The 25,129-nt window shown below is 39.4% G+C and overlaps 1 protein-coding gene across 1 annotated transcript; it reads left to right on the plus strand.

Annotated features, from left to right (window-relative positions):
* The first annotated feature begins 929 nt into the window (after window positions 1–929).
* Window positions 930–24,048, plus strand: YTHDF3 (YTH N6-methyladenosine RNA binding protein F3). Its single transcript, XM_058021307.1, has 5 exons — window positions 930–1,207; window positions 3,229–3,253; window positions 8,373–8,458; window positions 9,780–11,372; window positions 23,078–24,048. The coding sequence occupies exons 1-5, from the start codon at window positions 1,184–1,186 to the stop codon at window positions 23,099–23,101; spliced, it is 1,752 nt and encodes a 583-aa protein (XP_057877290.1). The 5' UTR covers window positions 930–1,183; the 3' UTR covers window positions 23,102–24,048.
* The last annotated feature ends 1,081 nt before the right edge of the window (window positions 24,049–25,129 follow it).

Below are 25,129 nucleotides of genomic sequence, written 5' to 3' on the forward strand. Positions count from 1 at the left end.
CTCCACAGTGCAAGGGAGCTCCTGGGGCCGGCCCAGTGGAGAGCTGGTTCAAGGGTCTGGAGCATGTCTTCCATGAGGAAGGGCTGAGGGGCGGGCCTGCTCAGATGACTGAGATGACTGAGGGGGGCTAATCAGTGTGTATCTCAAGGGAAGGTGTCAACAAGATGGATCCAGGCTCTTCCTGGCGATGTCAAGCAACAGGACAAGAGGCAAGAGGAACCGATACACAGCAGCTCCACTTAAATATGAGGAAGAATTTCTTTATTGTGTGAGTGATCATGCATTGGGACAGACTGCCCCACCTGAAGACATTCCAGAACTGGCTGGATAGAATCCTATGCCATGTGCTCTGGGATGACCCTGTTTGAGCAGGGAGGTTGGACCAGATGCGCCACTGTGGTCACTTCCAACTCGACCCATTCAGTGATTCTGTGACCCAGGAGAGGATGGGTGACAGGAGCGGCCGCGGGAAGGCCGCCTGAGCCCTCCTCAGGCAGTAGCGGCCACTCTGGGCAGCCAGGCTGGGTCGCCTCACGCCGGATGCCCGCCGCCCTCGCCACGCCGCCGTGTCCCAGCAGGCCCGTGGTGGAGCGGAGAGACTTCTCCACATCGGAGAGACTCCTCCACCTTTCCGACCGCCGCCTCCCCAGGCATTCGGGAGCCGCACACGCGCTCCCGGGCCGGCGGGGGCGGGAACGGCCCCGGCTCCTTCCGCCCGCCGCGCGCGTGCGCACTAGCGCCCCTGCAGCAAGCCCCGCCCCCCCCGCGCCGCTGGAGCCGCTGGGCGGCGGGAGAGCGCGCGCGCGCGGCGCGGCTCGGAGCGGCACGTGACATGGAGGAGGCGGGGACGGGAAGGGAAAGGTCAGCGGCGACGCCGGCGGCGGGGGGAGCGGAAGGTCAGGGCGGCGCGGAGCGGAAGTGGGAGCCGGAGCCTCGTCCGCCATTGTGGGGAAGCGGAGCCCAGAGCAAGGGGGGGGAAGCGGCGCTGCGTCCGGCCGGCTCCTTCCAGCGGGAAACCGATCGGCGGCGGCGGCGGCGGCAGCAGCGAACCCAGGCGGCAGCGGCGACAATCAGGCGGCGGCGGCGGGGAGGAGGCGGCGGAGGCGAGCGAGCGGCCCCGGCGTGCGGAATCACTCGAGGCCCAGGCGGAGCGGAGCGAGGGGATCGCGGCTCCCCGTGAAGAATGTCAGCCACCAGCGTCGACCAGGTACCGCCCGCGGGGCGGGGGGGGCGGCCGCCCGCTCTCTCCTCTTCCCGGCCCCGTCGTTACTCGCGGCGGGGGAGGGCGGCGGCAGGGCGGCCACCTGCACCTTCCCTCGCCGCCGGGGCGGCGCGGTTCGCGGCCTCCTCCTTCCCTCCTTCCTTTCTTCCCTCCCTGCTTCCCTCCCCGCCGCCATGGGGAGCGGCTGTCCGTCGCCGCCGGGATGGCGGGCCTCTCTCCCGGCCGGCCGCCCCTATTTATAACCGCTGAGCCGCGCCGGGGCCGCTCCGCCTCCCCGCGCTCCCGCCCGCAGCGCCCGCCGCTGCCGCTCAGCCCCGAGCGCCGCCGGCCCGGCCCCCGCCCGCGGCCCCCTTTGTGTGTGCCCTGCTCGGGAGCCGGCCCTTCCCGGCCAGGCCCCCGGCTCCCGGTTCTTCGCCCCGGGAGCGCCCTAGGGCCGGGCTCCCCCCGGCGCCTGCTCCTCTCCTTGCGCGCCCCAAACTCCGCCAGGCTCCCGTTACCGCATCCTTCCTCGCCCTGCCTTGCGCTCTCCTCGCCCACCTTTCTGCCTTCGCGCCTCTGACTTCTTCTTTTCCCTCGGCCTTCGCTTCTTCCACTCGTTCTCAGTTTTTCTCTTTGCGCTGTGCAACACTTTTTTAAACTTGGTCCTTCACGGAGCTTAGAATTTGTTATTTTTTTAACCTTTGCTAGGCCTCTGCTGGTGTTTCTTTCTGGCTGGAAGCTGTTCTGTCTTGATCTCTGCTTCATCCGTGGGTTTCTGCCACTCCCCAAAAGTTTTAGCCCTGCAGTTCCTTGCCTCCTTTTATTTTCTCTCTGTGCCTTTAGTGTTCTGTTTCTTTTGTCTCTGTGCATGCTCTCCAGTTTCCCTTAAGCATTTATTTCTAGCTCAGTGATCTCTTAGCTTTTCATTGTTCCTTTCATGAAGGCTGCTTCTTCCCAACTTTTTCTAGTTCTGTCTCTTGTTGGCCTTTGCATGCCTTTGTGTCTGAATTAGATTCATCCCAAAAGATGAGGTGGTTGGGGTTTTTCAGGTTACAGAGATTTTTCCCGTTTTGGGAGAGGACAGTGTCTAACCAGTGCACCTCTAACAGTTTTATGGTAACTCTTGAGACAAATGCGCATGAAAGTGACTTGGAGGTGTTTACCTCGTAAAGTTTCAAACCTCTGAATACTGAGTTCTTCAGGACTAAAAATTGTTAAGAGACTGATGGGGCCTGGAGAACCACTCCTGCTTAGTTGAAAGTAATGTGAGAAGGTGAATTAGATTTTCATGGACTAGCATTTGTTTTTTGAAGTTAGTTTATCTTGCTGTAGCGGAATTAAGGATACTGTAACTTGTAATGTTACATTGATTCTTAGTGCATGACAGATTAACAGTGTTTTGTAATGACTAATCCCAAAAAAAAAATCCTCCTTAAGGAATTATTTCCTTGTGTGAAAGCTTTGTACAACTGTATGTAATTTTCTCAGTAAAATTGCCTAGGTGAGGAATGCACAACTTGAAGTTCAGCATATGATAGAACTCTGTATTCCTTTGTATATCTAAAAAGCAAGGCATTGTATGTTATTCTCTGATAAGTACCTGTCAGTCAATTTAAAAGATGACATATCATAATGAAATTTGGGTATTGGCAGTAATCTTAAGGTACTGACCTTTTTTGTTAACTCTGTTATTTTTGTTTATTGTAAATGTTTTTTCAGGCCCCGGGGCAATTAAAATTGCAGCCTTTCTGCACCATTTAATCTTCATATGCTGATAAATCCTAGATGATTTCAATAATTTCAGTAAAATTCTATCAGGTTTTGGTTTTGTAGTATTTTATAATGTTATTTTAAGTAATGTCACAACATTTTTATAATAGCATGATTTGGTAATATTTTCAAGTGATATTTTAGTTGGAAAGGGCATAATTGGCAAATAAATGGAATTACAGTGAAGTTTATATTAGAGGATTCTAACTGAACTTGTTTTGCTTCCCCCCCCTTCCCCCCCACTTTCCTATATACAGAGACCTAAAGGACAGGGAAATAAAGGTAAGTTAACCTTGTATTTATATATAAATCTGTAATATTGCTTTTATGGAGGATGATGTCTGACAGTCATAGCAAGAGGTTGTAGCTATAAGAATGTCTTTTATTTCAGGGCAGGATGACAGTAAATTGTGTGCCAAAATGTTACCTCCCAGCACTTTTACTGTGGTACAGCAGTACGTCAGTTTACAATGTGTTATTTTGCAAAAGATTAATGTCAGAAGTCAGGCAGTTAAATAGTCATTTCCTTTTAGCTGCCTTTGTGATATGCTTGTATAATCTCTTCTTAACAGTACACCTTGGGCCTTTCTGTGTAGTGAGTAGAATCATCAGGAAGAATCTTCTGAACAGCTTCCTTAGTTTGCTAGACAGCAACCATGTGACTAGTTACTCATATCTATGAGCAGAAAACATCACCTTCCTTATTCTCTGAATTTTTGTAGTCTTGCTTCATTTTAGCACCAGTAACTGATTTTTTGTCTGTGTTTGTAACAAGCCTTCTGCTTTTCTGCTTTTTAATGTTTCTGTCAAAAAGTCTTAGTTTTTAAATACCATACTCAGTGGGTTTTCTTTCCCACAGAAGGAAAAAACTACTAACTACTTAATATTCTTCTCTCTGAAATTCTTGGCAAGTCAGTTGTAAACAGCATTTCAGATTATATCTTGCAGTATTTTGTCTGGAATTTATTTTCTTACTAATATTCTTTTTGGAATTTCTTACTGCCTAAACAGTCCACTTTGTACCTATTTAATTCTTAGTTGCTCAGCAAACTGAGCTATAGAGTAGCATGCACACAGCTACCTCTGTGTGTTTATATGCTTGTTATACTTAGGCAGATAAGAAACTTTTTTTTTGAGCTTGGGTACTCTTTGCCCCTCTTAGTTCATTATCTGAACTAATTTAATTGGTCTCTGTGAGCTGTCATTTAATGTTATCCACAGCATACTTATTCTATTATTCTGTCTACGTGCAGATTATCTGCTTCTTGTTACATGTATTGCTTGTGGGGTGGCACGTGGTTCCCAGATCTCATTGAGTTTGGCTGTTCTTTTTAATTTCTCTGCATTCAGAGAAAAAGGAACACGTTTATCTCCTCCTTAGTTTGGTCATTCTTGAATACTTGTTCTCTCATATTCTTTTTTTTTTTTTGTCCAAAGTGCACTAATTAACTACTTCATGTTTTTGAAATAGTTTGTGGTTATAACCTTCCATGTTGCCCTTAAATGAGAAGAAAAGTCAGACTCATAGCAAATAGTTTGTGGCTTCACAATCTTTGAATTATCACTTCTAGAGAGGTTAATTAGATGCATCTGTTAGAGAATCACACAGGTAGTTTTTGAACTGTACTCTATATATGTGACTTGGACTGGAAGTATTAAGCATTTCTGTTTGGGTGCTATGTTACAGTGTGTGAAAATGCACTAGTCAGCTTTACTTTGGCTTATTTATGTTAGCATATTTTTGTGTTCTATAATTTGTCACTGCTGTGGAATGTTTGAATCAAAACACATCTCTGCTTGCTATGTAAGGAAGAGATTTTTGCATTTCTGAACTTGGATTTTTTTATGGACTGCATCCTTTTAAATAATGAATGTTTATGATATATTCTCTTGATGAGAGTATGACCTGAGTGAAAACTATAGTGAAACAGAACACTTAATCTCTGTTCTGTTAAATTATTCGGTGTAATGTCTGCTTAGTGAAACTAAGTTATGACTTAGCATTAGATTAAAGGCCTAGGAGATTGTGCTAACGTCTTCACTGTAGCACAAATTGTTGGCTTTGGGCTAGAGGCTTTTTCAAGTGGTTGAATTTAGTCAGTGTCAGCAGTCCTTACTGACCACATGTTAGCAGCCAGTAGTCTTTCAGTTGTTGTGATAGGTTTCAGCTTAGAGGAGCTCTGAGGGAAGATGTGATACTGAGTTAACAGACCAGTCTGAGGGTGCTTCTGTGCATAGGAGAAGGGTAGTAATGTTAGGGAGGATGGCAGAAGCTGTCCACTTCTGGTAGAGCATATGAGAGAATGATAAAAGAGGTGTATACATATTTCATATTAAAATGAAAAATATTAGACCTGAAAATTATATTGGTCGGTAGCTGATTTTTTTTGTCTAGTAAAGTGCCTTGGATGCTTTGTTCTAATTGCTCATAAACTGGGGTGCTGTGCTGTTTCCTTCAACCACAATTTGTGGGACTGAAGTTCCAGTACGTAGAGCAGTACTGTCTATCTGTTGTGTCAGATATTTGTGTTGGTATTTCAGAGGCTTGAATGATTATATCTTCCTGTCATGAAACTTTACTTATTCTAGTTGTCAACTACTGTACAGTTGACGTAAAATATCAGAACTGGCATCCATCAAATTATGACTTACAGAGTGTGAAGAAAAAAGGCACTCCTGGGACTCCTTTTTGGTTTTCCCCCCTTTTGTTTATTATGCCAGTGTATCACATCTGTCACAGGAAGGTGCTGACTTATTTTTACACTTGTGTGTATAACAATTTTTTGTTTCATAGGAGGCTTAAACGTAATTATTAGGTTTAAAACAAGAATGAAATATTTCATGTTTCTTTCAGTGTTTATGCTTCATGTTAAGGTGTGATGGCTTCTAATGAAAAAGTTATTGTACCTTTGGGTATTATTTTTTCTGTGTGGCTATTCCAAGGATAGTAGCAGTTAAAAAAATATCAGCTTTAAATCCCTCTATTTGATGAGTTGCTTCTTCCCAATATCTAATTGCACTGTATGTTTTCACAGTGTTTGCAGAAACATACAGTATTTTTAGCATCATATTGATAGAGATATTTTTAGTATCTGTAGATTAGTTTCAATTAGTATTCTTCATCACTGCCCTGTTCAGTTGGAACACTTAACATGAGATTTTGGGAATGAGGCATTCATTTGCTCTTGTTAAATGTCTGTGTGGGCTACATTCTTCACTATTAACACATTATGTGAAGTTAGAATGAAAAGCTTAAGAAACATGCTCCCAGTGATGCTATTTCACTAGGAAATGTATATATTCACCAGAAGAAGCGTCTCTGTAGAAATATTGTGTCACTGACTTAATATCTCAGTACAGAATGAATAAGAAAGAAAATACATTGACAGGAATATTTTATGTTAGTTATTATGTCAACCCAAAAAGAATTCTGTCTTCAGTGACCTTTAGATACCTGTGGAGCAGTAAACACAGCAGATGCACGTTTTATGAAGATTAGCTGTCAGTATGAGGAGATTAATTTTGATGGGATACTAGTCTTGATATACATCTGTTTATTCCTTTACTTGTGGTTGCATGCTTTTAAGAAACTTGTATGCTGCTGCCCATGTTTTTCATTATGATAAAATTGTGTTTGAGAGTTGTGCTGTCTGTTCTATTTGGTTAAGTCTAGGCAGTGAACATGACATAGACAACATGTTTTGAGGCTTCATCCTGTGTGTAACCGGGCCAAATATAAAGAGGAATTCTAATATAAAGAGCTTATTATGTTACCATTGTGTGTAAATTCAGGATGATACATGACCTGAACTGAAACTCTATTTATGGGGTAAAAGAACCCCAGCACCTAATATTTAATTTAAATGTGATGTTTGATTAGGAATATTGTTCTATCCAGTTGTAAACTGCATTGTGCTCAGCATTGCTGCTCATAATTGACTGTTGCTAGCATAGAAATGCAGTGTACCAATTTGTAATAACTGAAGTGTCTGGTGTTCCTTTAAAACTTCAAGAAGATATTCAAGACACAGGTTGCTTTCTTCCCAGATAATTGCTTTGAAGAAGCCTTCTGTTTTAAATTATGAATTTTTACCTTTTTTTTTACTGCTCTCTGAAGTTAATAAAATTTTCCAGGATTTTGATTATTCCTTGTGATTATATCTATTACTTTGTCATTTCTTTCAGCTAGTTTCATTCATTGAAGGCAGTTTTGTTTTAGGGATGTTGAAGTCAATGTGAAAAAAAATTCAAGCACCACTTGGCTTACAATGTGAATTTTGGGTGGCAATGCCCCTACCCCCAATGAAGCAAGAAAAAACCCCTGACTCTTAAACACTAATTTCAGCAAAGTTGAATATTTAATTACATGGCTGTATATGCTTTTCAGAAGCTTTTGCTAAAAGAGGGAAGCCATAAAATTGGCTCCTAACTCAGTTTAAGTTTCAGAAAATTGGCTGTTTTCTTGTAACTTCTGCAGTCATGGTTTTTCAGTGCACCTTACTGATCATCCTGAGACTCTCTTTTTTGCCCCACTGAACATACTTGACAAAAAAAAAAAAAAGTTGCATTTGGATAACCAGTAAATTTATTTTTAAGAACAGACCTTCATCTTCAGGTTGTGTAATTGAAAGTGCTGGTTTAAGTCCCTGTTCTGCTTTGCAGTTTGTGCAGTGTGGCTTTGTTTCAATAGTAGCCTAGGGGATGGTAGAGAGACACTTCAAGTAATTTGGGCAGCTGGAGAATCCCAGGTAGGTGTAATGCCTTAGATGAAATGAAAGGTAATAGGGGAGACCAAGAAGAGCAGGTAGGAAGAGATTCCAGCATATAGTGCCATATGTGTTGGGAAAGGCCTGTAATCACCTTTTGGGACTTAAGCTTTTATTTCTGTCTTGCTTTGTCACCTCAGAGCTTCAGAGATGTCACTAGTGCAGTACAGTTATGTAGGAAATACAGGATTGAATAGCTGAATAGTGGTGTCCTTCCTGGTCGTCTTGGTGGGTAACTGCCTTTCCTCCTGACAGGAGAAAGCTGGATGTTGCAACTTTCCCTGAACCTATTGAATATGTCTATAGATGGGGTTGGTCTGCACATTTGCACTTGGTCTGGTACTTCCAGAAATGCTGGATTTACTGCCTGTGCAAATAAGGTGTGCCTGCAGTTCTTGATCCACATGTCTGTGATCCCAGGAAAGAGTCAGGAGTAGACTGTTCTAGCTGCCATCTTTGCACACCTCTCCTGAGATCTGATCCTCATGATCAGTAGAATGAGCTATTTTGTGTAAATTGGAATGGTGCTTAACAATAATATGTATTTCAATGTACACATGATTAAGAAACGTTACCTAGATTAAAAGTGCAGCATAGGTTTTCCAGAGACTATTCTAATACAGATTTATTTTTAGTTTCAGTACAAAACGGTTCGATTCATCAAAAGGATGCAGTAAATGATGATGATTTTGAGCCATATCTAAGTAGTCAGACAAATCAGGTAAGTGAACATTGGTTAGTACCTTGAAGTAAACTTTGACATTCAGCCGACTTCCAGACTTAATTTTTGGATATTTCTTACCATTACTGACTTGCTGACTATGAATATACACAGAGATATAATTTTATGTCATACTTTGTCTTATCATATGGTATCTTAAGCAGATGAAGTGTTCTTAAGAATTCTGGAAAAGCTTCAGTTAAAAAGCATGCTTTCATGTCCCTGTCTCTTGTGCGTCTGCTTTAGCTTCTGAAAGATGGAGTTACAAGAAACTTGAGCTAAAAACCAAACCCTTACATTTAAAACAAAATCATCATTTTGGTTGCAGTCCAAAACAACAGTTTTATTGGCTCTGAGAATATATTAAATGCTTGGACATGGTTTCCTTTATAAGTGGTAGAAGTAGCTCACAGCTGATGCCATAATAGATGGAAGCTTAGTATCACTACAGCTTGGTACAGCTCTTCTGCCAAGACACTAATGGCTTGACTTCCAGAGCTGTGAATTGCCTCTGTAGTTGAAAGCTGATATGAGTTATGTTAAGTTTGTAAACTGGAGTGATCTTGAGAGAGAGAGAGAGTGCAAATTATTAAAAGACTAAGAATTTTTGCTTGCCTTCTCTTTATTTTTCCAATAATACAGTATTAAGGAAGCATCAGCTAGACGATATGTGGAATTTTTTTCTAGAAAAAGACAGCAGAAATCATGTGGGGGTAGTCCTTCAAATGTCTCAAGAGATAAATTGTGTGATTTCCCAGGAGTCTATCTGGAGTAGTACTGATTTAATGCCCATTCTCCAAAGCATGGATGTGTTACCTCTTTTTTGTTGCTACTCCTGAAACAAACAGGCATCCTTGCATCCATTTCACTCTACTAGTCTGTTGGAGTATCCAATTAGAAGTTAGAAATATGACAAAATCTAAGAATACAACAACTTTAAATCATAGTTGCATCTATTTTTCTTTAGTTATGAAGACACAGTTATGTACCTTTATAACTAAAGACAAAACTACTTGTTTTAGAGTAGCTTGTTATTTTCTTGATGCTGTTGGCATGGAGGCATTTTAAACCTAGCTTAGGTGCTAAACGTGAGGATAATGTTCCAGAGCAGAAGGGGGCCCTTTAATGCTTTGAGAAGGTCTCATGAAGAAGTGGCCATATCTGACAGATAGCTCATTTATCTTTTATGTTGTGAGGAATGGTGAAAGTTACAAATACATTCATATAACCCTTAAAAATGTTTTGGATTGTGTTACAGGTTTTTTTCCCCTGAGCATAATTGTCACTATTACTGATTTTTTAAAAATTTATTTTCTTGCAGAGTAACAGCTATCCACCAATGTCAGACCCATACATGCCTAGCTATTATGCTCCATCCATTGGATTTCCATACTCTTTAGGTGAAGCAGCATGGTCAACTGCAGGTGACCCTCCAATGCCATATTTGACAACTTATGGACAGATGAGCAATGGTGAACACCATTACATACCTGATGGTGTATTTAGTCAACCTGGGGCATTAGGAAATACCCCTCCATTTCTTGGGCAGCATGGATTTAATTTTTTTCCTGGGAATGCAGACTTCTCTACATGGGGGACAAGTGGATCTCAGGGACAATCAACGCAAAGCTCTGCTTACAGCAGCAGCTATGGCTATCCACCTAGTTCTCTTGGGAGAGCCATAGCAGATGGACAGGCTGGATTTGGCAGTGATACTCTGAGCAAGGTGCCTGGGATTAGCAGCATTGAGCAAGGCATGACTGGACTGAAAATTGGTGGAGATATGACGGCTGCTGTAACAAAAACCGTAGGTTCAGCTCTGAGCAGTACAGGTATGACAAGCATTGCAGCTAACAGCGTGCCCCCAGTTAGCAGTTCAGCACCTAAACCAACCTCATGGGCTGCAATTGCAAGGAAACCTGCTAAACCTCAGCCGAAACTCAAGCCTAAAGGTAACGTGGGCATTGGGGGCCCTGCTGTACCGCCGCCACCTATAAAACACAACATGAATATTGGAACTTGGGATGACAAAGGGTCAGTGGTAAAAGCTCCCCCAGCTCAACCAGTACTGCCTCCTCAGACTATAATCCAGCAGCCTCAGCCATTAATTCAACCACCACCACTGGTGCAAAGCCAACTGCCTCAACAGCAGCCTCAGCCACAGCAACCACAACAGCAACAAGGACCTCAGCAGCAGGCCCAGCCTCACCAGTTGCAGCAGCAGCAGCTGCAAAACCGCTGGGTAGCTCCTCGTAATAGGGGTGTGGGCTTCAGCCAGAACAATGGAGCTGGTAGCGAGAACTTTGGTTTAGGTGTTGTGTCCGTCAGCTCCTCACCTTCTGGTGTGGAAGTGCACCCAGTGCTGGAGAAACTAAAGGCCATAAACAACTACAATCCCAAAGACTTCGATTGGAATCTGAAGAACGGACGTGTGTTTATAATCAAAAGTTATTCAGAGGACGATATTCATCGCTCCATTAAGTACTCTATCTGGTGCAGTACTGAGCATGGGAATAAGCGCTTGGATGCTGCTTACCGGTCCCTGAATGGCAAAGGCCCGCTCTATTTACTCTTCAGTGTGAATGGCAGTGGACACTTCTGCGGAGTGGCTGAGATGAAGTCTGTTGTGGACTACAATGCATATGCTGGTGTCTGGTCTCAGGATAAGTGGAAGGGGAAGTTTGATGTCAAATGGATCTTTGTCAAAGACGTTCCCAATAACCAACTGCGACATATTCGCTTGGAAAACAATGACAACAAACCAGTTACCAATTCGAGGGACACTCAAGAGGTACCCCTAGAAAAAGCCAAGCAAGTGCTTAAAATAATTGCTACTTTCAAGCATACCACCTCAATCTTTGATGACTTTGCACATTACGAGAAGCGTCAAGAGGAGGAGGAAGCCATGCGTAGGGTAAGAAATCAGTGTCATTACAGTAGCTCCTTTTTTTCTGTTTTCAGAAACCTTGTTTTTCATTCATCTGGAATTTCTGTCTGCAAGTGTTAAATCAGAAAGTGGTACTTCTTGCTCAAAGTCTCTACTTGATATAACTGGCTCTTAATGAAAAAACTTGAGTTCCTGTTACTTGTTTATTAGCTTAGTCATCTGTTTAATCACAAGATGAAGGTAGGCCTAAATAAGCAGACATCTGACAGGTTCTACTTCTTCAATGCAAATGAGAAGTGAATTGAGTCCATTTTCCATAACTGAAGTCTTCTTGCTTAGATTTTTACAGTTTCTGGATGTCACAAAAAGGAACAGAAATTAGAGAAGAAGCATACTTTATTTCACATAATGTTTCAATTCAAATTCTGCTTTAATGAAATGTTAACAGCATGGTTAGTGTGAAGAGCAGGTTTTCTCCTTGATTCAATTTATCTTTTGTGGAACTGTGAAAAACAAAAGTGATAAAGTGATGAAATCATTTTTTGACCTTTCAGATAGTGCGTTTCCTAAAAAAAAAATGTTCATTTCTGCAAGGAAGAGTAAATGTGATCACCCTGTAGAGAAACTTTTAGTTTTGGAGACATTTCCTGAAATGCTCATTAGACAAGGGAAAAGCATTTAATTCAAGCAGTTTTGTAGTACTTGGGTACTTTGTCTTGTGTACCCTCCCTAATCATAACACTTGTGCTCACCATTGGCCATAATATTTACGTTTCCTATATTTACTTGCTTTCCAGACTTGCCAGTAACTGTAAATATATGATTTGTCTCATGGTTAGAAACATTTCAGGATCTGTTTTTACCAGTCAGATGATATGCAAGTATTCAAAAATGAGAGTTGCCATCAGTATGATTTTTTTCTAATGTTCTCTGTTCATCATGTCATACCACTTGCTGAAATAAAAACCTCCAAAAGTTTAGGGCTTATGCTAACTAAGGGCCTTGAGAATTTGTTCACTTGAAGCTCACACCTAAAGAAGCTGTGAAGCAGGTGAAATGTTTACTTCTCTTAGGTTTCTAGTACTGTGGTGGTTTCAGCCCTGTTGTGCGTTCCTAATCCTTCAAGGTGTGTGTTGCATCTCCTGTAGAACTGTGTCAGGCATACTCCAAACCAATTTTGTAGTTCTATTGCATGATTCTGCAGTAAATTGTTATGTTGAAAGTTTTATCTTGTTAGGAGGCTAGATGAGTATGCCAGTTGGGTATGTGATGCCTTTTGGATTATTTTTTCCTAGAAAGAAAATGGATTATGCCCCAAATGAGTATCATTAACTTTCATGGTATCTCAGTCATGGAGTGATGGACTACTTTTTAAACTAATATTCAATGTAAGGGAAGGACTTCAACTTTTTCAGACTTTGGTACGACTTCATCAAGTGCAGAACCACCAGCCAGTAAAGGGAGGTGATTGTCCCACTCTACCCTGTGCTAGTGAAGCTTCACCTCAAGTCCTGTGTGCAGTTTTCAGTGCCACAATATAAGATATAAAGCTATTAGAGAGCATCCAGAAGGGCCACAAAGATAGTGAAGAGTCTGGTCTTCTCCATGTGGGAAGAACTTGTGGACACTTGGTTTGTTCAGCCTGGAGGAGACTGGGGGGGAGACCTTATTGTGGTCTCATGAGGGGAAGTGGAGAGGCAGGCGCTGATTCTGTCGCTCTTGTGGCCAGTGACAGGTTTTGAGGGAATGGCCTGAAGCTGTATCAGGGAAGATGTAGATCAGATAGAGGGAAAGGAGGGTAGTTGGGCACTGGAACAGGCTGCCCAGGGAAGTGGTCACAGCTCCAGGGCTGACAGAGTTCAAGAAGTGTTTGGTCAATACTCTCAGGTAGAAGGTGCAGCTCTCGGACACAGAACCAGGAGTTGGACTTTGGTGATCCTCATGGGCCCTTTCCAGATGTTCTGATTCTGTGATTTCTTGTAATTTTGTAATGTTTCAGGAGGACTGAGATTATAATGCATAATGGATCTCTGTAGCCTTCACACTTCAGTATTTTGTAAATTTTCAGAATTTTGGGATATTTCATAAATAACTGGTTTGCTTCAAAAATCTCCTTTGTTGAAAAAAAAGCTTCACAAACAAATCATAATTCAGGCATGCCCTAGCAACTCAGGAAAATTGTTTTATTTTTGTGGATTTGTTCCCTCAGTAGTAGGTAAAAGCCACAAAATGTAATGAAGAGGAGGAATGTAGATTAGTGGAAATGTTTCTATGTGTGCCAAACTTAAAATTCAAAGTACTGAGTTCAGGATTTAGTAGGTCTTGAACTACATAATTGTGATGATGGATGTTTGACTAATAAACGAACGTTGCTATTTGAATAATATCTTCAGAGAAAGATACAGTATCTGTATGGCTCAAATATTGCGCTCTTTGTTTCTTTGTAAATAGTTAACTTTCCCAACACTATTGAGAGAAAACATGCTTGTCAAGATACTTGCAGTAGTGGCCATTGGCTCTTTTAAGGCATTGTACAAATTGGTTTTCTAACTAATTATCAAAAATTGCTTTGGAGCTGTGTAGGTTAGTCATGAGGTTTTCTCTTTGTAGATGGATTTGAGGTGTGCTTTCAGCAAATTAATATAGACTTAAAATACAGGAAGTTCAAATTAAACTCTCAGTAGATGCCATTAGTTTAACTTTAGCATTCTCTTGTGATTGAATGTTGATTTTAAATCTGTGGTTTTTCTTTTATCACACAGTGTACAAGTAATCTGTCTTTAAGTTGTAAACATGCAGTTGTTAACTCTTATGATTTAAGTCTGTAAATGCACCAATTAGTATTGTAAGCTCTGGTTTGTGGTTAATTGAATAGCTCTTTATTACCTAGTGCCAGCTAAGCTTTCATGGAGCTGTATTTAAATATGTGCACTTTCTACTGCCTGTAGAACTGTGTAAATTAAGTTCCTGTTCATTTTCTTTGGGAGCTGTGGCAATCACTTTGTTTCCAGTGTTTTGGTCATGAAAAATATGCTTATAGCTGTTAATAAAATATTAAATGCATCAGGCTGCAGTAGTCCCCTCCATGTTCCTTGAAATTCAGTTAATATTTTGTTGTTGCATAGGTGGTTACAAACTTTCATACAGCCAGCAATCTAAATATTGCAAACAGCAAATAATTTAGGGATTTAATTTGCTTTATAACTGTTCATCATTACAGCTAATTTATCTTAAAATAATTGGTTGTAAAAGTTTAATCTTAACAACTCAGGGGGATCAATAATTCATTTCCAATATGGCCTAGCAGTATGTTTTATTAAAATATGGCAGTATACTTCTGAAAGTACAATGAATAGTCTGTGATAAACATGAAACATAGCAACTTTGCCATTTGATAAAGGTAACTTGAAAATGACAAAGAATAGTCTCTTTAAGCATAAATACTAGAGCTGTAGTGTTTGATGTAACCCTGGTGTGGGTGAGGCATCTACAGCAGGGCTTGTGCAGTAATCATTCTCTTTCTCTTCCAGCTCAGGCTCCAGACTCTTGTTTTAAACATACAAGTGCTGTGATCTTTACCAAAGGATCAGAGAAATGAGTGATGCTTTTCATGAGTTCTGTCAGACATACACTGAAATGATTTGGAATTCCATTTGTCCTTAGTTAACTGCTGCTTTGTGGTGTAAATGTGCAACTTGTATTGCATATTATTTAAAAAGATGTTTGATTGTCTTTCACCAGAAAGCTGTAATATCTAAATGAATGAAACAGAAATCTGAAAATATGCCTTTTAAGATGACTTAATTACATTTTAGAAAATCAAAGGTATTGAAAATAAAGAAAAACATCTGTAGTACTAGCTTTGCATCTGATCTTCACTAAGTATATGGGTGAAAATAAAATGCAGCTCTGATTAAAAATGCAGTTGTTGGCAGATTATGACTTCCTTGTCCACAGATGGTGGTTTATTACCTGTTGTCCTAGGACGACTTTTGGTGCTTTTTGATGGAGAATTCTACTTTTGTAGCATACAGTGGGGAAAAAAAGGTCATGGTTTCATGTAATTGTAGAGTGCTTTAGATGGTTTTCTTAGTGTGATAGTCCACAAAAATAATTGATTTTTATACATGAGGTAAGATGGAAGTACTTAGTATATATTTGTGTTTATCTAATTTGCATTTGGAAATTTTTTTACTTTTCAGGAAGCCTTTAAATGGCAGATAAATAAGCATTTAAAATTTTTGCTTTCTTCTGTTATATTACTTATCTTGTAATGGGAATGCTGACATAGTTAGAACCTCTTGACTCTCAAAATGAGTGATTTTTTTTTTCCCCCCCCTTCATTTTGATATCAATGTAACTTCTGTTTCTCTGGTAATTATGTCATTATCAGGCTGCAGTGTTAAGCAGTGTAACTCCTTTCCTTTCTAGGACATTGCTGACATTGTGATTGATTTGATATTTCTTAAAAATATCTTGAAGGGAGAAATCATCCATTAAGAGTGAACTGTAGCTGCTTCATCCTCCTCTTAACTCCCAGACATCAATTACTATAATATAATGTCAAAAACAGATATAGATTCATTGACAGATTTTCAGTTAAGGAAAACAGGTGATTGACAAAAATTTTTAATGCAGTTAAAATATGTTTGTAGCAAACAACTTCTAAAAGTTTGTGTATTTATATTTAGAAGAGGTTTATGTAATAAACATGAAACTATCTAAAAGAGGGTTATGTAATTAATATCTTCTGAGAAACATGTTCATTTCCTGTATGCTTTTGATGAAGTTTCAAGGGGATATTATTTTTCAATTTCCCTGAACTTCCTATTTATCAAGAGTGTCATCTTGATAATTGGAAGTAAGAAAGCAGAAACAGGAAACACTTTTTTTCCCTCCCTTGCTGGTTGTGTGATGAATATGTACCCCTGGTCATGGGAGAAGATTATTTGGAGCTAGAATAATTTTGAGCATACTGCTCCAGAATTTCCTTTCCATGATGATGTGCTTATTTGCCCTGTCTTTATTTGCTTTTGAATATTTAGTCTTTTGGAAAAACTTAAAAATTACCCTCACGTTTTATGTTACAGTCACAGGGATTTCAAGTGTGCCTGTTTTCTGTGCATTTGGTAGAGTCAATTGTTTCTGTTCCAAGGTATAGTTTAGAATTCTTTAGAGTATGGGGATAGATGTTTGTGGTCTCTTACAGAGTGACCATGTAAGAGTTTGAGCAGTGATGTTGCCTGTGTTTCTCTAGTGATGATGCAAGAGGGAAAGTGCAATATTGGACTGTTGAATAAGAGATGGAAGGTAATTAAACTCACAGGCGTAGTCTTAGTTCATAGCAACACTTGTACAGATCTTGTCCTGTGTTTTTTTGTTTGTTTGAAATCCCTACCTGGAAATCAAGCCTACAAAGTCCTTTTTACAGAGTTCAACTTCTACTCCGGGAGTGGAAAGACCAATTTCTCCTGTAAAATAGGGACCCCTATTGGAAAAGCTAGGAATATCAACCAAATGGTTTACTTCAAAGCCTTAGAGAACAGTCACTTTTTGGAATCTAATACTCTGTCTGCTTAAATATCAAGGCAGCTAGCTACGACAAGACTTCAAACTTGAATTGAGCTGGATCTGTGACAGTTGTACCTTTTCTAAGTGCTATGTCTTCTGAGTTGTGATTTTTAAAGCAAAGGAGAAATTCTAAATCTCTTGTTCCAGAGCAGAAGCAGAACCTGAAGTATACACAGATAACTGTAAAAGTTCATAAGGCAGCCTTCTGCTTCCTGCTACATCTCCTCAGATTTCAGTGCTCTATTAAAACAAATTGTCTAGAACAGTGATGCTTTTCCTGCAGTTTGCAGGGAAGAAATATGCCTGTGTATTGCAAGAAAGTCCCAGCCCATCTGACTCTTCACAGCCTTGCTTCATTGATTCATACTGCAGATGGGCTAGCTAGCAGTAACTCAGTGGAGATTTCCTGGAAGTGGTTTGCTGGAAAAAACAGGGCTTTAAAACATACAGATCTTGCATGTCTATTGAAGCTATTCCTGTAGATTCGGTTGAATTAGGATTATTTGTTTTATATCCGAACCAATTTGCTTAAAACTTGATATTCATCTACCTGAAATGAAACATTACAAAACTTAGTAGATGATAGGTTTCTCAAGCCTGGTTCTTTGTGAATTTTTCAGAGGTTTGGCAGTGTAGTTAATATTGATGAGTAATTATTGTTTTGTTCTGTACCATACAGATTTTAGTCAGTTGTAAAAAGTAAATGTAAACTTCCACGTTCACTGCATTTTCATATAAATAGGAAACCAAGATAAAGTAAGTTCATTTTTCCTCATGGTAGGTTGGAGTTTGAGTTACACCTGTTCAAAGAGTATGAGTGGTGAGGCTTAAAGAAAAACTGCCTGAGAAATTCTTCCTCAGTGTATTTTGTTAGCCCTGCAGTGAATGTTATTTCCCTTCCAAGGCTACCATAAATTCCTTAGCAGAGCAATTAAGTAATGTGTTCTTGTTGCCCTTGGGCATCTGAGAACAACTAACCCAGGTGTCAGTCATCTTTCTGCTTCTTTTGCTGGGACAGAGGTCATCAGTAAATGCAATTTCTATAGATTTGCTAAGAAGCTATCTCTTGTCAGTCTTCAAAAGCCTATGTTAGACTCTGAGCATTGTTAACAAATAATAGTGAGGATCTGGAGGCTTTTTTTTTAAATCATCTTGCTGCAATGGCTGTCTTGTAGATAATTAAAGTCTGATATTTCGGTGTATAATGATGTACGGTGCTGAAGCAAAGCACCTGCTACTTGTATTTAGAATTAGCTGATCTGTCACTGAAGGTATCTGCCTGGGAAGACAAGACTGGAAGGGCTTTTCTGGCTCATGGAGTTCAAGCTTGGTTTCTGCAGGGCCTTTCATTGTTGTGTTATCATACTGTGTCTTTAAGTAGTTGGGTTTCTTTCTTCACCTCTGACTTTTGGTACTGTGTGGAATTTCAGATGGGGATTAACTTCTTACTGCCTTTATCATTTTCATAATAAAATCATATGGTCTGTTCATGTTCTACTAACAGTGTGTGAGTTTGATCAAATTTAAATTTATTTATATTTTTACAGTACTTTTTCACTTTTTTTCCTATAATAGGAAAATATGGTTACAAGTATGTTTCAGTGACTTAAGTAAAATGCCATCAAAACTAGTAGGAAGAATAAATAAATTAGAAGTCTAGGTCTTCTGGCTTTTGCAGAGTTTCTTAACATTTATGTACTTGAGAACCTTTATATACTATCTATAGTTCAACTGATCTGCAGCAACAGGGTCTCAGATGAGTATTAGTTTGCAAAGTATACTGGGAAAAGAAGCTCCTCTGAAGTTGTAAAAGCATATTTGCCTTTGTACATTAACTTTGATTTTTAATTTGTGCCTTGTGGTTTTCACGTTGGGTCAAGGAATAGAAGAAAATTAGTATTTAGGGAGGGAATGGCATCTGCACAAGAAAAATTTCTAGGATCATTTAAGATTTCTAGAGACCCTTCTCATCTACTCCTTCCCTCCCTTCTTCCCAGAAGTGCTTCTCAGAGAAATTGATTTAAATATATTTAACTGTTCTGAGGTTGTTTCTGTGTTGAGGAGATGTGCCCTCTCAGTTGGGAGTTCAAGAGTGAGAAGTTAAAAATGACCAGTATTTTACACAACTTTAAAGCTTCAGTAATCTAGTTTATATTAACAGCCAGTGATATAAACAGAGTAAACAATTTCTGGAATTTTTCACTTTTCCAGTAATCTGTTTTTCATTGTGATTCTCAAGCTTTAAGGTCAATGCTTATGCTGTCCTAGCTTTAATGGTACACTGGAGGGAAATAAATTGCAGATTATGGCTGCTGCCATTAGTAAATGAGATTTCATGAGCTTTGCTGTGGCTTCTTTTCACCACCTCTCCAGCTGCCTGCTCTGCCTCTGCCAGGTGTTTGTGCCCACGCAGCACAGTTGGCAGAGCAGATGAGTTCCTGTGCCTCACTTCACAGAATGCAGTCTGACATGTTAGCTTACATTGCAGATGAGCAGGGCTTCTAAGTTGAAGATTAAATCACAGTTTGCAGTAAAGCAGCTTCTGAAGCTGTTGTTAGAACGCTCCCTCATGGGAGAGGGGCAGAGTAGACAGCTCCAGGCATGAACACATGAACACTTTCAACATTGCAGTAAGAGGCAGAGGTTTGGCAAAATTCTAGTTTGTTTGGAGGTGGTTTTTTTTTTGTTTGTTTGTTTGTTTTTTTTTCTTACAATTCTAGCTGATAGTGCTGGAGGGTGTGTGGGAGCTCTGCAATTGGCCTGTGTAAATTTGCAACCCTGGATTGGATAGCTTCCAGATGGACGCCTTAAAATGCTTGCACTTGCAACTACTGCAAAAATCAGCCAAAGTCATTCTTTCAGATCTGCCTTTCCTGACCTTGAGCTTCAGTTTGTGGGACCTTGGGAAAAAAATACAGCCAAAGACTGGAGTAGCTTCTTTTTCTTGTTAGGCCACATTTGCATTTACATGTAGACTACTTAAAATGAGGCTTTTTCATTTGCCTTCTTTGTAGCAAAGAAATCCCAAAGTCAGGGTTGTGTGCATCTCAGTAGCTTCTTTCAAATCAGATCAGGAAATGTTTTTGTTGCTTTGAATTTTGAAATTTTGTTAGCACAGAGATTTCATTATATCTGAGGATAAATTAGATTGCAGCTACTTCTCAGCATGGGATCATTCAATTAATGCTCTGAATTCAGACAACTAAAATTTGGAAGTAAGTCAGCTTAGCAGCTCAGACCAGGCTAATTTCATCGCTTTGTTTGTACTAGATTGATGCACATTTTTAAGGCTGAAGCAGTTTTTAGATTCACCTTTACTTGGCTTGTGCAGGAAGTTATTTGCATCTGTGAAATGTGCTGGCCATATGGTCTGCAGCTGAAAGTACCTTTAACCAGCCAATATGTTCCCATATCATCCTGATTTGAATGGTACTTAATTTCCATGTCCTGTTCATAAACTCCCCCTGCAGCTGGGTAGTCTGACCATGGTGAGTTGACCTTTGGCAGGGAACTTAAATATACAGCAGAAAGTTTTCATCCAAGAGCATTGCAAGAGATGTGATAAAAGTTTTGCTTATCTGAATATAAGAAATGAAATTAATTGGGCAAAAGAGAAGTGGTTACACTGGAAACTTCTACTCTGGTACTGGAAGCCTTCTGGAGGTAAATTCTTCTGTTAGTTTGTCTATAACCACAAAAAAAACCCCAAAAAACCAACAAACTGAAACACCAAAACGCCCAAAACCCCCAGGAAAACTGCTTTTTGAGATAGGAAAAGACAGTGGTCCAGGAGTGTGGTGTGTTGTAGCTGGGGAGGGGTTTGGTTTTGAGTGGAATAGCACTGCCTGTGGTTTGAGTAAATCAGGTCTTCTTTCTCTCTGTTTTGCAGTACAGAGTGCCAAATGTCACCAATACCAGTATTTGAAGAATGTGCTATGCACTTGCATTGATAAATCATGCTTGTATGTCTGCTTGAAGTATTTAAATATAAGTGTAGTAATATGTAATTTTGAGACTACAGGAAAGATGCGTTGATGTTTAGAAGCCTTTTTTTCCTCTCTAGAATTCAAAGCAGTTGTAAAATTTGCAGCACTTCCTTTATTTCATCAGGTGGAAGAGGGTATTCAGGGTATCATTCCTTTTCTACTTTGAATTTTTATGAACTTAAATGTGTTTTGAGTTGAGAGCTTCACAAAGCATAGTGTTGGTCAGTTTATAGTACAGCAGTTTGAAATGCAGAGTCTTTCTAGACAGCCTGAGTCAGTGCTTGTGTGTGTAATACTTGCAAATGAACAGGAACTGATGATTTTAGTTGTATACAGGCTGTGTTTAAAATTGTTATATAGTTTAACATTGCAGTTTCATAGACTCCTACAAGAGTGTTTTTCAACACTTTGTGTAGTTGTTGCAGTTGAAGTCTGCTAATATTAGAGGAATAATCTGAGATGTGCCTGAGCAGGTTATTTTTGCATGCCTTACATGCATAGTGAGGCATGAGGCCAGTCATCATCTGTTTTCAGCCAAGAGTGCATTGTTAAGATATCAGATTGTATTAATGACTGATACTATCAACCTTAAAAAGCAGTATCTCACTATGAAAATATTAGTTATGTATTTTTGAATTAGGAATAATAGTTTTCTAGCAGAGTAGTGTAAGTATTGCTTTCACTTTAAATATACTGAAATTCTACTCTGGCTAATGTCTAGTCTTAGACTCACAGCTGCTGGGACCATGAGCTGCTCATTGTGACCAAGACTGAGCTTTATTCTTTTGGTTTCACCTTGAAGCAACTTGGAGATCTGTCTTGGAAAGGACTAGATCACCAGTAATAACCAGTATAAATGTTATGTTACATACCTCCTTCTTTCAGTAAACTGCCTTTTGGAAGAATCTATGTGGGGTCATATGCTCATTTTCAATTTTCTTAAATAGTTTCTAGCATAATAAAATTTCAGTGTGGTTTTGAAATAGATGTTCAAATGCCTCCTGGGTTATTTTGTTTCCCTGCTGTTATTGTGCCATTTATAGTATACAGTAATAATAAAAATATGGAGAGGTACTTTATACTTTTTATTATCTTTTAATGTGGATGGGAACCTACCTCTCTTCCATGCAGGTATTTGTATATTTCTTTAATGTGCTCAGTGGTACAAATAAAAAAATGTATTATGGAAAATGCTATTGAAAGATAAGTTTTCAGTTTTTTACACTGACCAGTGTCTTTTTGCAGGCTAGAAGATGTATTTTGCAGGCCACAATATATCATTTGTTGATCAGTTGTTTTTTTTTTCCTGGAGGTGGTCATAATGCCAAAGTATATGTTTATCTTGAACTAAGTAGAGAAAATGGAGAATGATGATAAAGCACAGTGTCATTTATTCTGTTAAACCTGTACTACAGAATGTGAATTTGTTAGTCCCTGATAGTTACAGTGCCATTACTATTTTAGCCCTAAATGCCAAATGTGGCATCTCACAGTGCTGTGACTTAATATGGTCCTCACTGTGGCTCAGCCTCACATTGAAATGAGGTTTCTTTGTAGCCATTCCTATTTCACTGACTTCTCATTTTGTTACTGAAAGTAAATTCTGAAAAAGGTATGCATGACCTTCTTAAAAAATATATTTTTCCTTGCCACTTGAGCATTTGTATGGAGGATGAGGTGTTGGGCTAACTAGTTACTTTACCTTTTGATCTTAAGCACTTTTTATTATATGGGGCTTTGATGGAGATACCTGGGAATACCATGTTTTTCAGGGATGTAATGGATAGAGAGTAGAGCATTTTTTGACAAGCTAAGCAGAAGATTCGGGGTACATCTTGCTTTGTGTGTAGGTCCCTTGGTCTCCTTGCTCAGTTCACTTTGTGCAATATATTTCACTGTAAGTGAATTAAAACTGACATAAGTCCTTTCTTGATAGCAGTTTTTTGGAACGTTTGCCTTTTAGTTTGGTGTACACTTCTGTGTTTCTCTTTAAGAAGTTGACTTGAATGGTATAATTTAATATTCCTGGAAATAATTGAAGCACTTTCCTTGAAAATATGTTGCCTGATTTAGCTAAATTGCAAGCAATGAAAATGCTGTAATGAAAGAAAAGCAGATAATGTTGATCTGTGTGTATTAACATGATTGTCCTTTTTTGTTTTTGTTTTTTTTCAGGAGAGAAATAGAAACAAACAATAACTATATGGAGATGTCCTGCTAGAATACAACACTAATGATGTAGACTCTGGAAATGCCTAATATGTCTAAGAAGACGTTATTAAAGCTTTTTTCTGCTTAAGGTGACATCTTTGAACACTTTAACACGAAATTGACTCTTCTTGTAATGGTTCTCATCAGTGCATCTGCCCTTATACTCTCTCACCAAACACACTTGAGAACTGTACCTTCGTCAAGCACTTTCTGTCCTGAAGCTTTTACCAGTATCTGCTGTCTTTTGTATTTATGCATCCTAGCTAAGGCACAGGAGACCGAACGAATGCAAGGATTCATTAACTCTTTGAATTTGTTAAATACTAACATTTAACCATTAGAAGTGGTTCAATGATGTGAGATTCACATTGCTTCAACTTAATTTTTTCTTTGTTGTAGTTTTTTTAATTGTCAGTTTTTAGCTATTCAACAGATTAAAAGCAAATCATGCCATATTTAGTCCTGGAGTAAAACTCAAGTCTAAATGTTCATGTGAAAATTATTGTAGTAATCTTTTAATATGGCAAAGCAACTTTAAGCTGCAGTTTAGCCAAATGAATCGTAACATGAAATTATAATAGAATGACATTTCCCTTGTTTCAAACTGTTTGGTGTAAGAGAATATTAATATGCAGCTTGGTGGACACCACCAGTTAATGCACATTTCTTTATTTTTTTTCTGTAACATGTATACTGAAAAAAGTGCATTTGTCTGAGGAACTGTTTGTTTGCTACCACTCAATGAATCTCAGTTTTGAGTAAATGTACCTCAGTCTAAATCAGACTTTTTATGACCTTTATAACTACATTTAAAATAATCTTTAATTCCTATTTCTGGGTGTTTGCAAGCCTGACAGATTGCTATCATGAAAGTGAAAATTTACTCCTCTAGGTGATTCACTAGCTAAATAAACATAATTCTTGTTTAGCAAGCATATACTGTTTCTCAAATTTTTTTGTTTCATTGTGCCAACATCGAGGTGTTTTTCCCCCTGTTTGGAAATATTTTGAGAAGAATACTTTGGTCCATGGAGTTGACATGTTGCTAACCATGTTAAGATGATTTTTGTTAGAAACATGCAACAAGAAGTTCTAGAATACATATTAAATGGGCCAATGCTATACTAATTTTTAACCTCTAAAGATTGTATCTTCTGTTTCAATTCATATAGCAAAACATTCTGTCTGCTGGAAGAGAATATTGAAAAACTGTTAAGAGGGTGTATTGACTGTACAAATTACTGAACAACCTGTACCAAACTCCAGGGATAGCTTTCCCTTTTTAGAGCAGCGATGTTGAAGTCAGATATCTTATAGCTTAAAATAGCAGTAGCACATATTATTTGAACATGCTTCATGTCTTACTGTCCAACACAGATGTTTATATTGTGTTTCAAGTCCTTCATTTACAGATTTTGGCAGTCAAAGTTCTGGAGCTTAAATAGCAAAGGTTTGTCTTTAATACAGATGAATCCGCTGAATTTTGCTTTCTCTCTTCTTAAGCCCTTTGCACTCATACAATTATGCAAATGCAAGAAGTTCAGTGCACACTTCTTGCTCGTTATTTTAAATGTTGTTAGTGACTGCAGGGTAGCAGATACAAATCTTAATTCTTACTGCCAGTTATCTGGAAGCTCAAAAGGGAGGCCACCCCTGTATTTTGGAGTAAAGAAGCAATGTCACTTAAATGATAGATGAGTCATAAATAGCAAGTGGGATAAGCAAAGTGCATATTGTAAGAGGAGACTAGGAGACAAAGGTTTCAAGCCCAATCCCTATGAAATTTGGCTTCAGCCCAAAAATTACTGCTTCCATGTGTATCTGTTCCTTGCTAAAAGGTTTTATAGCTATTTGTTTCCCTCTGTGGACTGATTTATTCCAGCTGTCATTGATCAGCCGAAGTGGCAAAGGTCAATGTAGTGAGTCCAAAGGATGTAGTTCGTCCGTGATCCCCCAAGGTGTCAGCATGTTTCTGGTGCTTTGTTACAAAACTACCTTATGAAAATTCCCAGAAGT

Source organism: Melospiza georgiana, chromosome 1 (assembly GCF_028018845.1).
Source record: "Melospiza georgiana isolate bMelGeo1 chromosome 1, bMelGeo1.pri, whole genome shotgun sequence".
Taxonomy (NCBI): Eukaryota; Metazoa; Chordata; class Aves; order Passeriformes; family Passerellidae; genus Melospiza; species Melospiza georgiana.